Below are 19,989 nucleotides of genomic sequence, written 5' to 3' on the forward strand. Positions count from 1 at the left end.
CATTAATGATATAGGATAAGGTTGTACTGCTATCAGTTTAGAAGGATATTGAATTTATTCTTATTGTCTGACGATGTGTTAAAGTTCGCTTTTATATTGAATGAAATTAAGGATATGTTTAGAATGAAGAATTGACAAATTATAAAGAGGTTGTGAAAGATATGAATGAATGAACATATCTTGAGACTACTCAAGATATGTGAACTTGAGTAGTCTGACAGAGCTACGGAGTTTGGAATAACTGTGATAATAATACATAAATAATGCATTAGAGAGTGTTAATATAGATCTTACTTTAGATAGCTGCTACATAATATGTTATAAGTATAATAGTAATGTTTGAATGTTTTATGCTTTGTATATCTCCCTTAAGATGGGATTTGAATTAATGTTATTAAGTGTATCTACTTTTGAGAATTAATAAACCTTGCTTTTGATTCTAACAAACACTTTCTGTGATTTCTGGAATCCGATGCACCTCTTATAAAATATTAATGCGAACCTATGTGGGATATTAGAAAAGGGTATATTTTGGCCACGTCTGCAGAGTTGATAGGTATCATTAAGTACTGTCCTGAGATTACCTCATGGTTGTTAACATTAATAATCTAATAGCGCTAAGGCGCAGCAAAACAAATAAATTTCTTGGCGTTTTACGAGGGGTAAATCTCGAACACTGATACTCTGGTACTGCCAGAGGTACCAGATACCAGAGTACCAGATACTCTGGTATCTGGTACTCTGGTTGTACCTCTGAGGGACAATGGAAATTCCATTGTCCCTCAGAGGTACAACGTGTTACCCGATAGAGTGTATTACGGCGATATAGCACAAAGGTTGAAAATAGTTGTAAATGTAAGAAAACGACACAACAACAGCAAGACAAAATACACATGCACAATAATCTACCATTTAACCAACACCCTTCAATTATCAGAACTTGCCATTCTGATAAATGAAGAGTCATGCAAGAGGTCGGTTAATTGAAGGGTTGTTGTTTTCAAGGTCAGAGAAATGGAACATTACTGTGTGTGTATGTATATATATATATATATATATATACACATATATATATATATATATATATACACACATATATATATATATATACACATATATACACACATATATATATATATATATACACACATATATATATATATACACATATATATACACACACAGATATATGTGTGTATATATATATATATATATATATATATATATATATCAAGGGTGGGCAAGTTTTCTAGAACATTTTTCAGATAGTCATCATCATCATCATCATCATCAAATTCCTGCTATGTACCCTCAAGGGGTGTACAGGTTATGATAGTACTACATGAAAAAAAAATTACATCATTATTAATTTCAGATCTACAATTTTCCTCCAAATCAGTCTGTTCCTTGTCAAGACTCCAACATTATCAGATCTTATATTTCTATTGTCTAAGGCACTTTGTACCATATCAATCCACCTATTTCTTGGTCTTCCTCTGGGTCGTTTTGCTGTCAACCTGGCAGAGAACACTTGTTTTGCTAATCTTTCCTCGCCCATTCTGTTCAAGTGACCATACCACCTGAGATTAGCTCTGCTAACGCATTCCTGGATGCTGACAATGTCAAGTTCTTTCCTAATATCCTCGTTTTTAATATGAAATTGCCATTGATGCCATCTGTTCACGCCTATAATCTTTCTCAGGACTCTCATATCTGTGGTGTCTAGTCTTTGGTCGTTTTACTTCTGACCCAGCTCTCAAATCCATAAGTTAAAACTGGTTTGAACACTGTCTTGTATAAAGCTAATTTAATGTTCCGACTAATTTCTCTCTTATTCCATATGAATTTATTCAATTGACTTCCCACCATACCAGCTTTGCTGATTCTGTTGTCTATTTCTATATTTAATTTACCATCTTCACTAAAAATCGTGCCTAATTAGCTGAAATGTTTTACTTGTTCCACAGGTTCTCCATTCACAACACAGTTGACATTTTCAAAGATTCTGCCTATTTTCATTGTCTTTTGTCTTTTTATTGCTGACCTTCATACCATATCTATTACAACAGCTATTCAATTTAGTCAGAGAATCTTGCAGATTTGTAGCGGATTTATTTAGAAGTATAACATCATCAACATAAAGCAAAGAGCTGACATTAACATCTCCAAGTTTGATATCATGTTTAATACCACTTTCCTTCATAATGTGACCCATATAGATAATGAATAACAGAGGGGATAATGTACATCCTTGATTCACACCAGATTTAACATTAAATGATCTTCCTGTACTTCCTTCAATTCTAACTGCTGACATACAACTCAAATAAAGACTAAGTATTGCTTGATATAATGCCCCATTGACACCATATAACTGCAGCGTATTGAATAGCTTCTCTCTTGGCACCTTGTCATATGCCTTTTCCAAATCGACAAAACTTAAATACATATCTTTGTTATATTCCCATGCTTTCTCGACTATTTGTCGTAAAGTGAAGATCTGATCCTGACAGCCTCTATTTGGCCTGAATCCAGCTTGTTCTTTCACAATTCTTCTCAACCGTTTCTCAAGTATACTTGCATAGATCTTGTCAGGAACACTCAGTAGGGAAATACCTCTATAATTCTCACATGCAGTTTATTTCCTTTTTTATATATGGGTACTATGAGAGCTCTACTCCAATCATCGGGAATTCGTCCCTCTGTCCAGGCCTTCTGAACTATGCTATGCAGCCACTATAAGACTCTCACACCACCATACTTCAGCGTTTCTGGTCGAATATCATCTACTCCTGCTGCCTTTCCACATTTCAAGCCTTTGATGGCATTTTCTACTTCAAGTATGGATATGTATTCCTGACTGCATGCCTGATCAGTGTTTTTTACCACTGTGCTGTCATCACTGCTTGTTTCATTTAGCAGTTTTTCAAAGTAATTACTCCATACTCCAAGGATATCTTTTTCTCCCGTTTTCATGTCACCTTTATCATCTCTAACTCCTTTTACAGCACTTTTTCCTCCATTCCTAAGCTTCTTCAACAACCTCCAGAATATTTTGCCACCCTCTTGATATTTATTTTCTATATTCTTGCCAAAGTCCTCCCATGACTTTTGTTTAGCTAGTTTTACACAGTGTTTAGTATTCTTGCACTTGTCTCTGTATTCTCTAAGAGCACAAGTTGACTTATTTGACAGGAACTTTTGATATGCTTTCTTCTTTTCCTTCACTGCCTCTTTAACTTCCTGTGTCCACCAGGGAGTTCTGATTTTTTTATCCTTACAGACACCCTCACCACATGCCTCTCTGGCAGAATCAATCAATGTTTTCTTCAGAGTTTGCCACTGAATCTCCAAGGTTTGATTCCTGTTCTCAAACTCTTTCATTTTTTCTTCAATAATCTTTGTGTATTTTAGTCTACAGTTCACATCTGAGAGCTGCTCAAACTTTTATTCGCTTTAAAACTTTCTTACATGTTATTCTTTTCAATATGAAATTCAATTTTATCCTGCTCAAGACTAAATAGTGATCACTTCCAATTTCAAATCCTCTATACACTCTAGTGACCTACACCAGGGAGAAAACATCACTATCAACAATAACATAGTCAATGAGACTTTTCTTATTCCTAGCCTCTTCTCTCCATGTGAATTTGTGCACATTTTTATGTTGGAACATGGTGTTAGTAATAACCAATCCATGTCCTGAGCAGAAATCCAACAGATATTTGCCATTATTATTATTGCTCTTTTCTCCAAATTTTCCCAAAATATTTTTGTATGTCTCACAATCATTTCCTACTCTGCTATTTAGATCCCCAACAAGGACCAACTTTCATTTTTCATTGTGTCGGTGGCTTTTTCTAAAGCCTCAAAAAATTCCTCCACTTCTACCTTAGTAGAACCTTCTGTGGGACCATAGGCACAAATAAGTCTCATTGTCCAGTTCCCCATTCTCATATTTTCCCACATTCTTATTAAGAAAAGGCTCACTGACTATAGTGAAGTTTTCTCCCTGTTGCAGGACACAAGAGTGTACAGAGGATTTGAAATTGGAAGTGATCACTATTTAGTCTTGAGCAGGATAAAATTGAATTTCATATTGAAGAGAATAACATGTAAGAAAGTTTTAAAGTGAATAAAAGTTGAGCAGCTCTCAGATGTGAACTGTAGACTAAAATACACAAAGATTATTGAAGAAAAAATGAAAGAGTTTGAGAACAGGAATCAAACCTTGGAGATTCAGTGGCAAACTCTGAAGAAAACATTGATTGATTCTGCCAGAGAGGCATGTGGTGAGGTTGTCTGTAAGGATAAAAAAAATCAGAACTCCCTGGTGGACACAGGAAGTTAAAGAGGCAGTGAAGGAAAAGAAAAAAGCATACCAAAAGTGAATAAAAGTTGAGCAGCTCTCAGATGTGAACTGTAGACTAAAATACACAAAGATTATTGAAGAAAAAATGAAAGAGTTTGAGAACAGGAATCAAACCTTGGAGATTCAGTGGCAAACTCTGAAGAAAACATTGATTGATTCTACCAGAGGCATGTGGTGAGGTTGTCTATAGCATGTGGTGAGGTTGTCTATAAGGATAAAAAAATCAGAACTCCCTGGTGGACACAGGAAGTTAAAGAGGCAGTGAAGGAAAAGAAGAAAGCATATCAAAAGTTCCTGTCAAATAGGTTAGCTTGTGCTCTTAGAGAATACAGACAAATGCAAGAATGCTAAACACTGTGTAAAACTAGTTAAACAAAAGTCATGCGAGGACTTTGGCAAGAATATAGAAAATAAATATCAAGAAGGTGGCAAAATATTCTGGAGGTTGTTGAAGAAGCTTAAGAATGAAGGAAAGAGTGCTGTAAAAGGAATTAGAGATGATAAAAGTGACATGAAAACAGGAGAAAAAGATATCCTTGGAGTATGGAGTAATTACTTTGAAAAACTGCTAAATGAAACAAGCAGTGATGACAGCACAGTGGTAAAAAACACTGACCAGGCATGCAGTCAAGAATACATATCCATACTTGAAGTAGAAAAAGCCATCAAAGGCTTGAAATGTGGAAAGGCAGCAGGAGTAGATGATATTCAACCAGAAATGCTGGAGTATGGTGGTATAAGAGTCTTACAGTGCCTGCACTGCATAGTTCAGAAAGCCTGGATAGAGGGACGAATTCCCGATGATTGGAGTAGAGCTCTCATAGTACCCATATATAAAAAGGGAAATAAAACTGCATGTGAGAATTACAGAGGTATTTCCCTACTGAGTGTTCCTGGCAAGATCTATGCAAGTATACTTGAGAAACGGTTGAGAAGAATTGTGGAAGAAAAGCTTGGTGAAGAACAAGCTGGATTCAGGCCAAATAGAGGCTGTCAGTATTAGATTTTCAATTTACGACAAATAGTCGAGAAAGCATGGGAATATAACAAAGATATGTATTTAAGTTTTGTCGATCTGGAAAAGGCATATGACAAGGTGCCAAGAGAGAAGCTATTCAATACGCTGCAGTTATATGGTGTCAATGGGGCATTATATCAAGCAATACTTAGTCTTTATTTGAGTTGTAAGTCAGCAGTTAGAATTGAAGGAAGTACAGGAAGATAGTTTAATGTTAAATCTGGTGTGAGACAAGGATGTACATTATCCCCTCTGTTATTCATTATCTATATGGATCACATTATGAAGGAAAGTGGTAATAAACATGATATCAAAATTGGAGATGTTAATGTCAGCTCTTTCCTTTATGCGGATGATGTTATACTTCTAAATAAATCTGCTACAAGTCTACAAGATTCTCTGACTAAATTGAATAGCTTTTGTAATAGATAAGGTATGAAGGTGTCAGCATTAAAAAGACAGAGATAATAAAAATTGGTAGAATCATTGAAAATGTCAACTGTGTTGTGAATGGAGAACCTGTGGAACAAGTAAAACAGTTCAGCTATTTAGGTACGATTTTTAGTGAAGATGGTAAATTAAATATAGAAATAGACAACAGAATCAGCAAAGCTGGTATGGTGGGAAGTCAATTGAATAAATTCATATGGAATAAGAGAGAAATTAGTCGGAACACTAAATTAGCTGTATACAAGACAGTGTTCAAACCAGTTTTAACTTATGGATCTGAGAGCTGGGTCAGAAGTAATGATCAAAGACTAGAGACCACAGATATGAGAGTCCTGAGAAAGATTAGAGGCGTGAACAGATGGCATCAATGGCAATTTCATATTAAAAACGAGGATATTAGGAAAGAACTTGACATTGTCAGCATCCAGGAATGCGTTAGCAGAGCTAATCTCAAGTGGTATGGTCACTTAAACAGAATGGGCGAGGAAAGATTAGCAAAACAAGTGTTCTCTGCCAGGTTGGCAGCAAAACGACCCAGAGGAAGACCAAGATATAGGTGGATTGATACGGTACAAAGTGCTTTAGACAATAGAAATATAAGATCTGATAATGTTGGAGTCTTGACAAGTAACAGACTGATTTGGAGGAAAATTGTAGATAGGAAATTAATAATGATGTAATTTTTTTCATGTAGTACTATCATATCCTGTACACTCTTTGAGTGTACATGGCAGGAATTTGATGATGATGATGATGAAGCTCAGTCAGGTGTTTGTTTGTTTCACTTTGTTTGTTTCATTTTTCACTCAATTGTTCACTGAGAAGAGAGCTTCACAGTGAACAATTTCTCCCAAATACCAATTTTAAAATACATTCACTCATCACAACACGCCGACAGGATAGTTGAGGAGCACTGTTGGATAATGGTGAGTTCCGATTGGTGTTAATTATATTATCCTGTTGGTGTCTGTCATGCAGAACAAAATGTCATTGTGACATCTTTTAATTTCAATTCAAATTTCTTTGTTTTTTATGTGTTTGCATTATGTGAAAAGCTTTATGTATGTTATTATATGTATTTATAGGTGTGAAAATTATTATATATGCCTTGTGAGTTTTTGCCTTTTATGATAAACAGAATAAAAACTAAAACTGCTTTTTGAGCAGCATGCAGCTAGGATCTGGCTACATACCATTCTACAAAAAAGTTATGGAACTGGATGTGAATTTTTTAGACTGCATAAAAATTTTCGATGTTATATATGGAACAACGAGCACATGGCAAGGTAAACAGCATTTCAGAGGGAAATACTTGAAATCATATGTCATTCAGGAGAAATGTCTGTATGTGCTATGTGAACAAGTACTTCGAAATCCATGGTTTGCAACATACTGAAGAAATGGAATTCCAGAAGTAGAGTTGACAGGAGCTAACACTAATTTAAGACTGGTAACTCATCATGTTGTCAGACTCTAGAGAACCTGTATTTGTAAATGTAAAGCCATGATCAATTCTATAAGAACTTCTATGACGTGTAGAAAGTTGTACAGTATGCATTTTCATAGGGACACAGTTAACAATGTATAATCTATTGTTGTTGTTATCAAGAAATACACATAATTGGCACGGAGCAATGTACATGAACAATGAAAACTGGTCATGTGATATAATAAAATCATACTACACACATTTCAGACTGATAGATATTTTGGATATGGAGAATTCAAACAAAATGTATTATGCCTAAATGTGGTGAAGATAAATGCCACCACCAGACTCTACCTCAAAAGATGAAGTCTGTAGGTGGCAGTGCGATGATATGGAATCAATTCTCATGGTATAAGTCCTCATATATTATGAATTAAGTCGAAGTGTAGGAATTCGTGCCTGTAAGCTCCTACATCAATGTCCCATACAGTTGTGAATGCGACACATGGTTTATGCTACTAAATCTTAAACCTTCCCACATGCTCCATGTCACAAAGTAAAGATTAACAACATGTGATTCAGAATGAATTACATCAAACACTGCAGTAGTTGGCACATGAACACTTGCTTGAACTGGAATGAGGAATTGGGGCACATCTAGTTACACTAAGAAAGATCTCTTAGTAGGATCATCTGCAATAACTGTCTTTGATCATGTTTGTTAATTTCTCTCAAGAAAAGTTTTTGTTTATATCTTTAAAATTCCCATGATTTAATAGAATACTGTACATAAAACAATACAAAATAATTTAATCATATCATAAAAATATTTTAATGATCAAACATTCTAATGACAACTACAAGAAATATATCAAATTATTTCAGAATAACAAAATTAAATTTGATAAAATAAATATGCATTAGTGAACAATACAGTCAACTACTCTCAAACAAACAGTGCATAAACAAACTCATTCATTATAATAAATAACCAAACCAAAGCATCTCAGAAAACGACTAATTAACTTTATTAAAATTTTATTAATAATTATGATCATTACTATGAATTAATAATAACAACAATTATTACTTCATTACAATAAAATTTTATTGTAATGATTTTTATAAAAGTACATAGGGAGAGTTGACTATATTATCTTAATGATATGCTGCATTATTTTCCCTCCTTTAATAACTTAGAATTCAAAATAAAAACTTATATAATAACTTACTGTATCAGATGGTCGAATTTCATATAGAATGAAACCTGATTTGGAAATAAAGCACTAATACAATCCTGTGGATTCAAGTCAAAAAACTTCTGACTTAGTTGAGCCTCATATTGTACCTAAATAAAAGATAACTATTTGAAACATTGTTTAAAATATCAAATCATCTTCAAGTAAAATCATTTTCTCTAATATTTAAAGCTCTTCACAATGAATCAAGATTTAATTATTCATACTGTATGATCTTCGGCATCAAAATGGTTACGACATCAAAACTGTTAATAACATACTAAATAAAGCATCACAGTCTCCAAGACAACAGGCAAACAACTACAAATACGCAGTTTCTTTAGAACGTTATAGACAAAATAGCAAATGTCCTACAAGAACATAACCTAAAAGTTGCTTTCACACCTCTATAAAAAATCTCTACAATATTAGGATAGTCTAAACAACCAGATCAACCCATGAAGAGACCAGTATCTTATAAAATCTATTGCAACTGCAATCCTAGTTACACTAAGGAAGATCTCTTAGTAGAATCATCTGCAATAACTGTCTTTGATCGTGTTTGTTAATTTCTCTCAAGAAAAGTATTTTGTTTATATCTTTAAAATTCCTACTATTTGATAGAATACTGTACGGGTCAGAGCTGTATAACTGAGAGGAGACCTCCACATGGCCTTTAAAGGAATGCGGAGAACCGACCAGGGCTTCTGACCTAATGTCCAATCCTCACCTTCTCGTGGTGCACCCTGTTCGGTATCTACTTGGATACTGAACGGACGAGGATGGACTGGCAATTTGGAATTTAGCCGACCAAATTGTATTCTTATTGGTTAAACCAAAATATAGAATGATGGTACAACATGACAAAATTTCATGCCGGCTGGGGCGTCGCCCGGTTAAACAAGGTCCCCGTTTTTTTTGCCAGGGAACCAGGGCGAACAGCGAAAATTCAGCTACTGGAACAGATCTGAAAATAAACCCCAACTCAACATCACCAGAGTTAAAGATTGGTACTAACAACGTAAGAAGCCTGAATGGCAAAGAAATGGAGCTAGCTGAGGAATTAGATAAGTACCAGATCGACATAATAGGGGTGATTGAAACAAAAAAGACCAAAACTGGTGAGATCGTTCTGAGCAATAAATACAAAATGTTATATTCAGGCAATGACAATCAAGGAAAAGAAGGAGTAGCCATAGTATTCAACACAAAATACGAGGCTAATCTTCTTGAATGGCAGTAAGTCTCAAGTAGAGTAATGTGGGCAAATATGAGAATGGGAAACTGGACAATGAGAATTATTTGTGTCTATGGTCCCACAGAAGGTTCTACTAAGGTAGAAGTGGAGGAATTTTTTGAGGCTTTAGAAAAAGCAACTGACACAATGAAAAATTGGTCCTTGTTGGGGATCTAAATAGCAGAGTAGGAAATGATTGTGAGACATACAAAAATATTTTGGGAAAATTTGGAGAAAAGAGCAAAGCTAATAATAATGGCAAATATCTGTTGGATTTCTGCTCAGGACATGGACTGGTTATTACTAACACCATGTTCCAACATAAAAATGTGCACAAATTCACATGGAGAGAAGAGGCTAGGAATAAGAAAAGTCTCATTGACTATGTTATTGTTGATAGTGATGTTTTCTCCCTGGTGCAGGACACCAGAGTGTACAGAGGATTTGAAATTCGAAGTGATCACTATTTAGTCTTGAGCAGGATAAAATTGAATTTCATATTGAAAAGAATAACATGTAAGAAAGTTTTAAAGCGAATAAAAGTTGAGCAGCTCTCAGATGTGAACTGTAGACTAAAATACACAAAGATTATTGAAGAAAAAATGAAAGAGTTTGAGAACAGGAATCAAACCTTGGAGATTCAGTGGTAAACTCTGAAGGAAACATTGATTGATTCTGCCAGAGAGGCATGTGGTGAGGGTGTCTCTAAGGATAAAAAAAATCAGAACTCCCTGGTGGACACAGGAAGTTAAAGAGGCAGTGAAGGAAAAGAAGAAAGCATATCAAAAGTTCCTGGCAAATAAGTCAGCTTGTGCTCTTAGAGAATATAGAGACAAATGCAAGAATGCTAAACACTGTGTAAAACTAGCTAAACAAAAGTCATGGGAGGACTTTGGCAAGAATATAGAAAATAAATATCAAGAAGGTGGCAAAATATTCTGGAGGTTGTTGAAGAAGCTTAAGAATGGAGGAAAGAGTGCTGTAAAAGGAATTAGAGATGATAAAGGTGACATGAAAACGGGAGAAAAAGATATCCTTGAAGTATGGAGTAATTACTTTGAAAAACTGCTAAATGAAACAAGCAGTGATGACAGCACAGTAGTAAAAAAAAACTGACCAGGCATGCAGTCAGGAATAAATATCCATACTTGAAGTAGAAAAAGCCATCAAAGGCTTAAAATGTGGAAAGGCAGCAGGAGTAGATGATATTCGACCAGAAATGCTGAAGTATGGTGGTATAAGAGTCTTACAGTGGCTGCACTGCATAGTTCAGAAAGCCTGGACAGAGGGACGAATTCCCGATGATTGGAGTAGAGCTCTCATAGTACCCATACATAAAAAGGGAAATAAAACTGCATGTGAGAATTACAGAGGTATTTCCCTACTGAGTGTTCCTGGCAAGATCTATGCAAGTATACTTGAGAAACGGTTGAGAAGAATTGTGGAAGAAAAGCTTGGTGAAGAACAAGCTGGATTCAGGCCAAATAGAGGCTGTCAGGAATAAAAAGGTCAGCAATAAAAAGACAAAGACAATGAAAATAGGCAGAATCATTGAAAATGTCAGCTGTGTTGTGAATGGAGAACCAGTGGAACAAGTAAAACATTTCCTTAGGCACGATTTTTAGTGAAGGTGGTAAATTCAGTATTGAAATAGACAACAGAATCAGCAAAGCTGGTATGGTGGGAAGTCAACTGAATAAATTCATATGGAATAACAGAGAAATTAGTCGGAACACTAAATTAGCTGTATACAAGATAGTGTTCAAACCAGTTTTAACTTATGGATCTGAGAGCTGGGTCAGAAGTAAAACACTTGACCAAAGACTAGAGACCACAGATATGAGAGTCCTGAGAATGATTATAGGCGTGAACAGATGGCATCAATGGCAATATCATATTAAAAACGTGGATATTAGGAAAGAACTTGACATTGTCAGCATCCAGGAATGCGTTAGCAGAGCTAATCTCAGGTGGTATGGTCACTTAAACAGAATGGGCGAGGAAAGATTAGCAAAACAAGTGTTCTCTGCCAGGTTGGCAGCAAAACGACCCAGAGGAAGACCAAGATATAGGTGGATTGATACCGTACAAAGTGCCTTAGACGATAGAAATATAAGATCTGATAATGTTGGAGTCTTGACAAGCAACAGACTGATTTGGAGGAAAATTGTAGATAGGAACTTAATAATGATGTAATTTTTTTTCATGTAGTACTATCATATCCTGTACACCCCTTGAGGGTACATGGCAGGAATTTGATGATGATGATGATGATGATGAAAATACTTTAATAACATCATAAAAATATTGTACTGATCAAACATTCTAATGAAATTACAGGAGTAATGAAGTTATTTATATATATTTTTTATGTTAGACAGAAGAGAAATTTTGGAGAAATCCATCAAAAAGAACCATATCAGAGTTGTGGATGAAAAAACGAGCCTATAAATCTGGTTTGGCATTTCACCACCATTGAAAACCATCAAGTCAATTATAAATCAACAAAATACCATACAGAATTTAATATACTTCTGTATGCAAATTTAAAGAGGTGAGTGAGAGATACGATGTCTAATCCAGTGTAATAAAAACCAAGGGCTGATATTAAATCAATTTTGGGCATTATACATAAAAGATCTACATATGGATGAATTAGGATATGAAACAAAATATGTTACATCATGTAATAATAACTCACAATCATGATATCTCGTTCCTGCATATCTGTTCCTGAATATCTGTTGCACATTGAATGAATTTTAAAAAAAATTATAGTTTGTTATTTAGAAATTTTATTGTATCAATCTGAAGAAGTACACAATATTTTTGTATGAAACTAGTCATTGATTTATTAAATTATTTTTACTTTTTCTGTGGTATTTTTGGCGGTATTAATTTCAAAATTATTAGTCTATATTTAACATGCTGTATCACTGTTAACTTCCTTGCTACCTAACTCAGTCAATGCAATATTAGTTTAGTTTGTTATTTCTCTCAGTTAAAGAAATGTACTATAATGCACATGAAACTAGTACAATTAAAACTTAATAAAATAACCGTTCAGCAAATGGTCTCTATGTGGAATATATACTGGATATAAATGTTCGACATGTTCCCTAATCACAGAGGCTTTTTTTTTTTGGTTTTGTTAAAAAAAAAAAAAAAGTTTAAAATTCACACACCTCCTGTCTCACCAAAAATTCTCCCACATCTCTCTATCCCCACTTTTCCAAATCCCCTTCCTTTCAGTCATACTTTAACAGAAGATAAATGTATATCGTCATATGCCAGATGCCGCTGAATAAGAAGACAACCAGCAACATCCTACAAAGTTATGTCCGAATTATTCTTCCTATATATTCTTCATATATCTGTCTTAATTTAAAAAGTCAGTAATGCTAACAATTGAGTAAAAAGCCAATGACATTATAAAAATGGGCTACTCCTAAACAAAAATAGGCTAAATAGCTATAAAAATAATATTTTACTTAGAGGAGTAACATGGAATTTTTCCAGAAATAATACCTTTTATTCAGTGAGTCTGGAGATGAACTGTAAAGGAGTACTGAGCAATGCAGCATGTGTTTTGAGAGATTTAGAGTAATGTGGGAAAATTACTTGTGCCAATTCTGATGAAGCGTAACCATGGATATATCAGAAAATCTAAGCAACAGAAATTGAAGTCAAAAATATGTTAATTTAAACATAGGTTATCTTATATATATTTTTTATCTAATTTTAAAGGGATCAATAACATGGTTTTACTTCATGCACTTCCAAAATTCACTCAAACTTTGCTATGCATATTTATCCAAGGTAAGATTTTAAAGTAATGTTTTTTTTTTTTTTTGCACATATGCTAGAATCCATGGAGAACACAGCTAATGAGACAACCCATAATATCATAAAGAGAACACATTTAAAAACTGCAAAAGCAACAAATAAAATAAATAACAGCGAACACTGAAATACCTGATATAATTTCTCCTTTGAAAGAGAAGATGCAAGATTCAAATAACCTGACGACTCCAGAAACACGACCTCAAAAGCATCCTGAAAATCCTTCATTGTTGGCTGGTCTTTAACCCACTGAGCTAAAGTAATACCATTTTCTGCAAAATTATTTTCAGCTGAAACAGAATAAGTCTTATAACTTTCCAGAAAAATATCAGTTGCAGCAAAGTACTATATCATGATTTTCTGCTATATAAAAAAATATTAAAGTAATAATTCAAATATTCAAATTCTGATATATCAAATAGAGTGATGTAGGTAAATATCAAAATGGGGAACTGGACAATGAGACTTATTTGTGCCTACAAGCATTAGAAAAGGCAGCTGGCAAAAAGAAGGAAAAGCTGGTCCTTGTTGGAGAAGATAAACAGAAGAGTAGGAAATAAATACCAGATATACAGAAATATTTTGGAAAAATTCAGAAAAAACTCATAACACTAATAATATTAATAATTGTATATACAAAGTAAATTTCTCTCTGGGACACAGACTGGTGATAACAAATACCATACTCCAATATATAGATGTGAACAAATTCACCTGGAGAGAAGACACAAGAATTAAGAAAAGGCCTCAAGAACTATGTTATTGTTGAGAGTGATATCTTCACACATTTAAGATACAAGAGTATACAGGAAATCTGAAATATGAAAGTATCAACATTTAGTTTTCAGTGGAATAAAACTGAATTTCATACTGAAAAGGAAAATATACAAGAAAGTTTAAACATAATCATTTAACTTTAGTGTTACACGGTGATCAGCATTCATTTCAGACAAATTATGGAGACTACAACCGTGTTAGAAATAACTATTCTAATTTCCCAATATTTCCACCTTCATATTAAGGTCATCATCTGGAGTATACACACATATACAGAGACAATGATTTGATCAACGGTTCTACTAGCCTGACCTCTAGTGAAAAAATTAAATTAAATTAAATTAAATTAAATTAAATTAAATACCGTATATGTTGGCATATAAGATGACTCTCAAATACTACAGAAAACCCCTCAAAATCATGGGTCATCTTATATGGCAAGTATAAAAAGGGAAGCTTAATTTCTTGGATGAATATTTAGGTAGTTTACAATACATTGTTATATAAGAAAATAGGCAGTGTTTATAAACAAATCAGATTAATATTTTGTTACATAAATCTATTTAAAATATTACAATAGATGTAAGTCTTAAAAAACAAATAATAATTATTAACCTCAATTTTCATGTTAATTTTCTTCATCATCTGTTGAAAATAGTTCTTCAGATTCATTGTTTAAATGATCGTCATATGGATCGCAGTTCGAATCCGATGAATTGATTTTGTTTTTATCATCATCAGTGTCCCACAACAGATCATCTTCCGTATCATCCATAAGATTAGAGATACCACACTTTTTAAATGATTTTATTACAGTCTCTACTTTTACTTTATTCCATGCTTTGATCACAAAATTGCACAACATATCAAGTGATGCAGTGTGCATAGATCCACATTTATAAATGATTTTTCACCAATCAACATCCAATTATTTCACTCTTCTTGCATGTGATCTTTAAATGATTTGTTCAAGCAGACATCTGGTGGTTGCAATATAGAAGTTAAACCACCTGGTATAACAGCAATTTTTGTGTTATTTTTTTCTAGACGACTTTTAGTATTCTCAGTTAAATGACTACAAAACATATCCCATACAAATAAACTGCGTTTCTTCATTATACCACCTGGTCGTGTGTTCCACACATTTTATTTATTCATAATTTCATGCCATTTTCGTCCATCCATCCTTTTTTGTGAAAATGTACAAAAAAAATCTGAAGGAAATTTTATCTTAGGTTTAGTTTTGCGTTTGTATTTGATCATTGGTTTTAACTTGGTTCCATCAGCCAAACATGACAACACAACTGTAAACCTTGTTTTTTCATGACCTGTACTTTGAACTAGCACACTCTTACTACCTTTAGACTCCACTGTTTTATTGCTTATCACATCAAAGCTTGACAATAGAAATTTATGTTCTTGTCTCAAATGAATAATAAATTTATGGAAACTGGTAAGTTTGTGGTCAAGATCTGCTGGTAGTTTTTGTCATAGTACCAGATTTTGTCTGTTCATAGAACGATTACAGCATCCTGAAGTAGTTTGAAATTCTATATTTTCATCTGGATTCAATCTTGACCATTTTAGTGCATATGCTCTAATCATATTTCTTGTAACAAGATAACCATTCTGCCTTTGTATTCATTGTGCAATGAATATGGTATACTTCAGGGTGGGCCAGCAGAGGAACTGGATCCTTGGATGAGTTGAGTAAGTTCTTTAATTTTAGGAGGTTTAAAGATGGCTTTAAAGTTGTATTTCTGTAGTGTTCTGTTTATTTTATCTGATATCCCTTTAATGTATGGAATGGTTACAGTTTTATTGTAGTTTAATTGATTTTTGTTTTTAAGTGAGGTCTTATAAAGAATTTTGTTGATAGTATTTTGGCTGTAGCCATTTTTTAGGAAGGTACTGTTGATAATTTTTAATTCATTTTTAAGTGCTTGTTCATTGGAGCAAATCTTCAAAGCCCTGTTTTTTAGTGTGTTAATGACACCTAGTTTTTGTGTTGGGTGGTGGTAGGAGTTCATGTATACATAAAATTAACAGCCTATTTTTCTACCCACTTCAGGGTGAAGGCCCTTTGCAAGAGGTTTTGGGTCTACTGCTCCCATGGTGATCCAGTCCATATTGGAAGAGGACAATCACAAACATCCATGCCTATGCGGGATTCAAACCCGCAGCCTTTTGGCTGGAGAGCGGATATACGCTAATCACTCGGCCAACCACGTCGGCTTATGTATATATATTGGCCAGTATGTGTGGGTTTTCAGTAAACAGTGAAGGAAAGACTGCCAGAAGGAAGACGTGTGACAATGTATCTAGAAATGGAAGTGTGTTCTGTTTTACAATCTCAATCGTGAATTGTATGCGTTTGTGTTGTTTGTTTGAGTGGTTGAGGAAAGTGTCTAATGTCTGGTGGCCATGGGACCAGAAAGTGAAAACATCATCAATGTATCTAAGTCAGACTTTGGGTTTTAAAGGAGAGGAATCTAGAGCACATTGTTCAAAATGTTCTATATAAAAGTTAGCAATTAGAGGGGATAATAGTGAGTCCATGGCTGTGCCTTCTTTTCATAGGTAGAAAGTGTTTTGCCACACAAAATAGCCAGAGCATAGTACATGAGCAAAGAGCGTTGTGATATCGGGAGTGAATTTGTCTTGTAATAGAAGGTTTGTGTCATTGATTGGGACATTTGTGAAGAGGGTAGAGACATCAAACTGACTAATAATCATGTTTTTCCAGTGAGATGTCTTTGATTTTGTTTACAAAGTGTTGTGTGTTTTTAATAAGGGAGGGGGAAATGACCTACCAACTCCTTGAGTGTTAATGCTAGTTTCTTGGCTAGGTGATAATTAGGGCAGTCTATAACTTGAACTATTTGCCAGAGCGGTATATTCTGTTTGTGAATCTTTGATAAATGGTAAATTATTGGAGAACAAGCGTAGTGCAGAAGTAATTTTTTAACTGTGTCTTCAGGCCAAGAAGACTTAAGTGACTGATTTAAGTAGCACTTCCTTTTTTTTTTCTTTTTTCGATTGGTTGGGTTATAGTTAACAAGCTGATAGGTGCTGTTGTCTGAGACTATTAGATTCATTTTTTATAAATATGTTATTCGGTTTAAAATAACTGTGGCATTGCCTTTATCAGCTCTAGTGATTACAATGTCAGGATTTAATTTTAGCGATTTTAATGTTGCCAATTCTGATTTGGTTAGGTTGCTAGTTATTGTTTTTGTATAATTTCAATTTAAAATATTTGAGGTTTCCAAATGTATTTTATCAGCTATGATGGTTGGGAGAAATCTTAGGCATCTTTCAATATGGTAAATAAAATCTAGTTTGTTAATCTTCCTGGGTGGCATAGCAAAGTTTAAGCCTTTGCTGAGTAGCGAGATTTCATCATTGTTCAGGGTGTGGTTAAATAGGTTGATCAAGTGACTGTTCGGTGAAGGCTGCTATTGGCTCCTGTTATCCCTTACATTGTAGTGTCCATAATTTGTCTGAAATAAAAATAATCAAAGTCGAGCAGCTTTCAGTGGTGAATGGTAGACTTGCATATGCAAGTCTACCATTGACAAAATTATTGACCAAAAAAAGAGTTTGAAGACAATGATCAAACCTTGGAGCTTAGTGGCTCTGAAGAAAACATTGATAGATTAAACCAGGAAGCATGTGAAAAAGCAATCAAAAAGAATAGAAAAATCAAAACTCCATGCTGGACTTAGGAAGTTAAAGAGGCATATCAAAAGTTCCAGGATATATTGAAGATAAATATCAGGAAGCTAGCAAAATGTTTCAGGTTACTGAAAACTTAGAAATGGAAGGAAACATAATATAAAATGAATTAGAGATAAGAAAGGTGATGTGAAAACTGAAGTTGAAGATATTCTAAACGTCACCTTTCTTATCACGAATTTTGTCCTTTTCTGAAGTTTCTTCATATTTTTTTAGGTTTTGTAAAGAGTGTGCTTCTCTGCTAGCATTTTCTTACGTTTAGAGCCATGTTCGATCCTTCATGAAAGATGTTTTCCATGAAGGATCATACATGGCCTTGCCATAAGTTTGTTTAGAGAAGGACAGAATTAAAAATTACAATTAAAATTCATCATTAAAGATCACAAAGAATGTTTGCCATGAAAATTTTTTATATCGAACAGGAATTTTCATTCCTGTTCGATATAAATTCATTTGGTGAACAGAAGTTATGTTTCAGTCTGATACTTTTAGATTAATCAAAACTAATCAATTTATTAATGTGACTGTATTTTGAAATTGATGTAAAAATTGAATGTATTTCGAAATAAAATAAAAAATAGCAAAGCACATAAAACTACAGCTGGAAACAGAGTTTACTTGATAACAAGTCATAAAATATATGGCATGCTATACCAAATCTCTTTGCTTCTTGAATAAAATTATTAGAAATAATTATGCTATCTAGAAGTAGGTATACCTTCCACAAAAAGTCAGTGGATTACACCAGAAACATTATTTGAAAAAATTTCAATAAACTACTTAAATTTAAAAAATTGACTTAAATTGCAGAAATAATGTAACAAATTTGAAATCTTACCCAAAATCATCAGTGAACTCCGAAAAATTTGATAAGCACTAAGTATCCTAATCTTTTGAGTAAACACGAGATATACTACAAACATTGTTGTGAGAAAACCAGTAAAACTTCCCATGCTCTGTGTAAAAAATATAAATAAAATAAAATAATAAAAAAAATAATAGAGGAAATAACTTTCCAAAGAGCTCTATAACAATGAGCTCAATCAATGAAAGATATATTAGTAAATTTTCTAGCTATAAAAAAAGAAAATTGCAATTACTGACATTAAATATTAATACATATACACCAAAAAGTGAGGAACGAGGTTCAACAACAACAACAAATAAAAGCACTTATAATATACTAAATAATTTATCAACTTACCACATGCAAGGAATGTTGAGAGAGCCATAGCTTAAGTAAAAGTATGCCATCTTTCAAGCACTCAGAGTTACCAATTTCTTTAGAAAGAAATTCGTGAAGTCCAACCATCATTATATCAGAAAGAATAGTTGAATTGTAATGTGGTGATGACATCTCAGTATCTGGATATCAAACAAAAACCATAACATTTCATAGAAAAACAATCCTAAATAAAACTGAAATTAGACTAAATGGTATTAAATAAAATCATGTTAACTTCTTCATACTTCAATTATAATATTTGTAAATACTTACAGTTAGTTGCATAAAGTTCTTCTCAGGGAAAGAAAAGCAAAATATATTTGATAAGAAATTGCAGTCATACCTCGGTTAATTGCAGTCATACCTCTGGTAACAAAGCCTCGATATAACAAAGTCCACAATTTCAAGCCCCATATTACTTAAAAAAATTAAAATTTTAAGGTCAACGCCTGGCAATCATCCTACTGGCGAACAATGCAACTTGTCACATACTCCCAAGCTGTGGGTGTCTGTTTTAAGTTTCACACATCATCTATGTAATTTAGTTGTTGCTTACACTTCGTAGGGTGTGTTTCAGTGTGGTGCACTGCAATAAATGATGTGTGTTCTCTAATAGCATTATTGTAGATTTTGTAAATATAAATATTTAGTTAAAATGTCAG

At 33.7% G+C, this 19,989-nt stretch overlaps 1 protein-coding gene across 1 annotated transcript in view; it reads right to left on the reverse strand.

Moving 5' to 3' along the window:
- Positions 1-19,989, reverse strand: part of Mat89Ba (nucleolar protein 6 Mat89Ba) — a 329,267-nt gene that overhangs the window by 211,472 nt on the left and 97,806 nt on the right. The window contains exons 7-10 of the mRNA XM_090403430.1: positions 19,307-19,467; positions 18,941-19,058; positions 13,720-13,877; positions 8,502-8,617 (exon numbers count right to left, since the gene is read on the reverse strand). Of these exons, the coding sequence (XP_090259556.1) occupies positions 8,502-8,617; positions 13,720-13,877; positions 18,941-19,058; positions 19,307-19,467 (553 nt within the window). The remainder of the gene's footprint in view (positions 1-8,501; positions 8,618-13,719; positions 13,878-18,940; positions 19,059-19,306; positions 19,468-19,989) is intronic.

The sequence above is a fragment of the Typopeltis vanoorti genome, chromosome 14 (assembly GCF_054136105.1).
Source record: "Typopeltis vanoorti isolate ZY-2024b chromosome 14, IOZ_Tvanoo_1.0, whole genome shotgun sequence".
In the NCBI taxonomy this organism is placed as follows: Eukaryota; Metazoa; Arthropoda; class Arachnida; order Uropygi; family Thelyphonidae; genus Typopeltis; species Typopeltis vanoorti.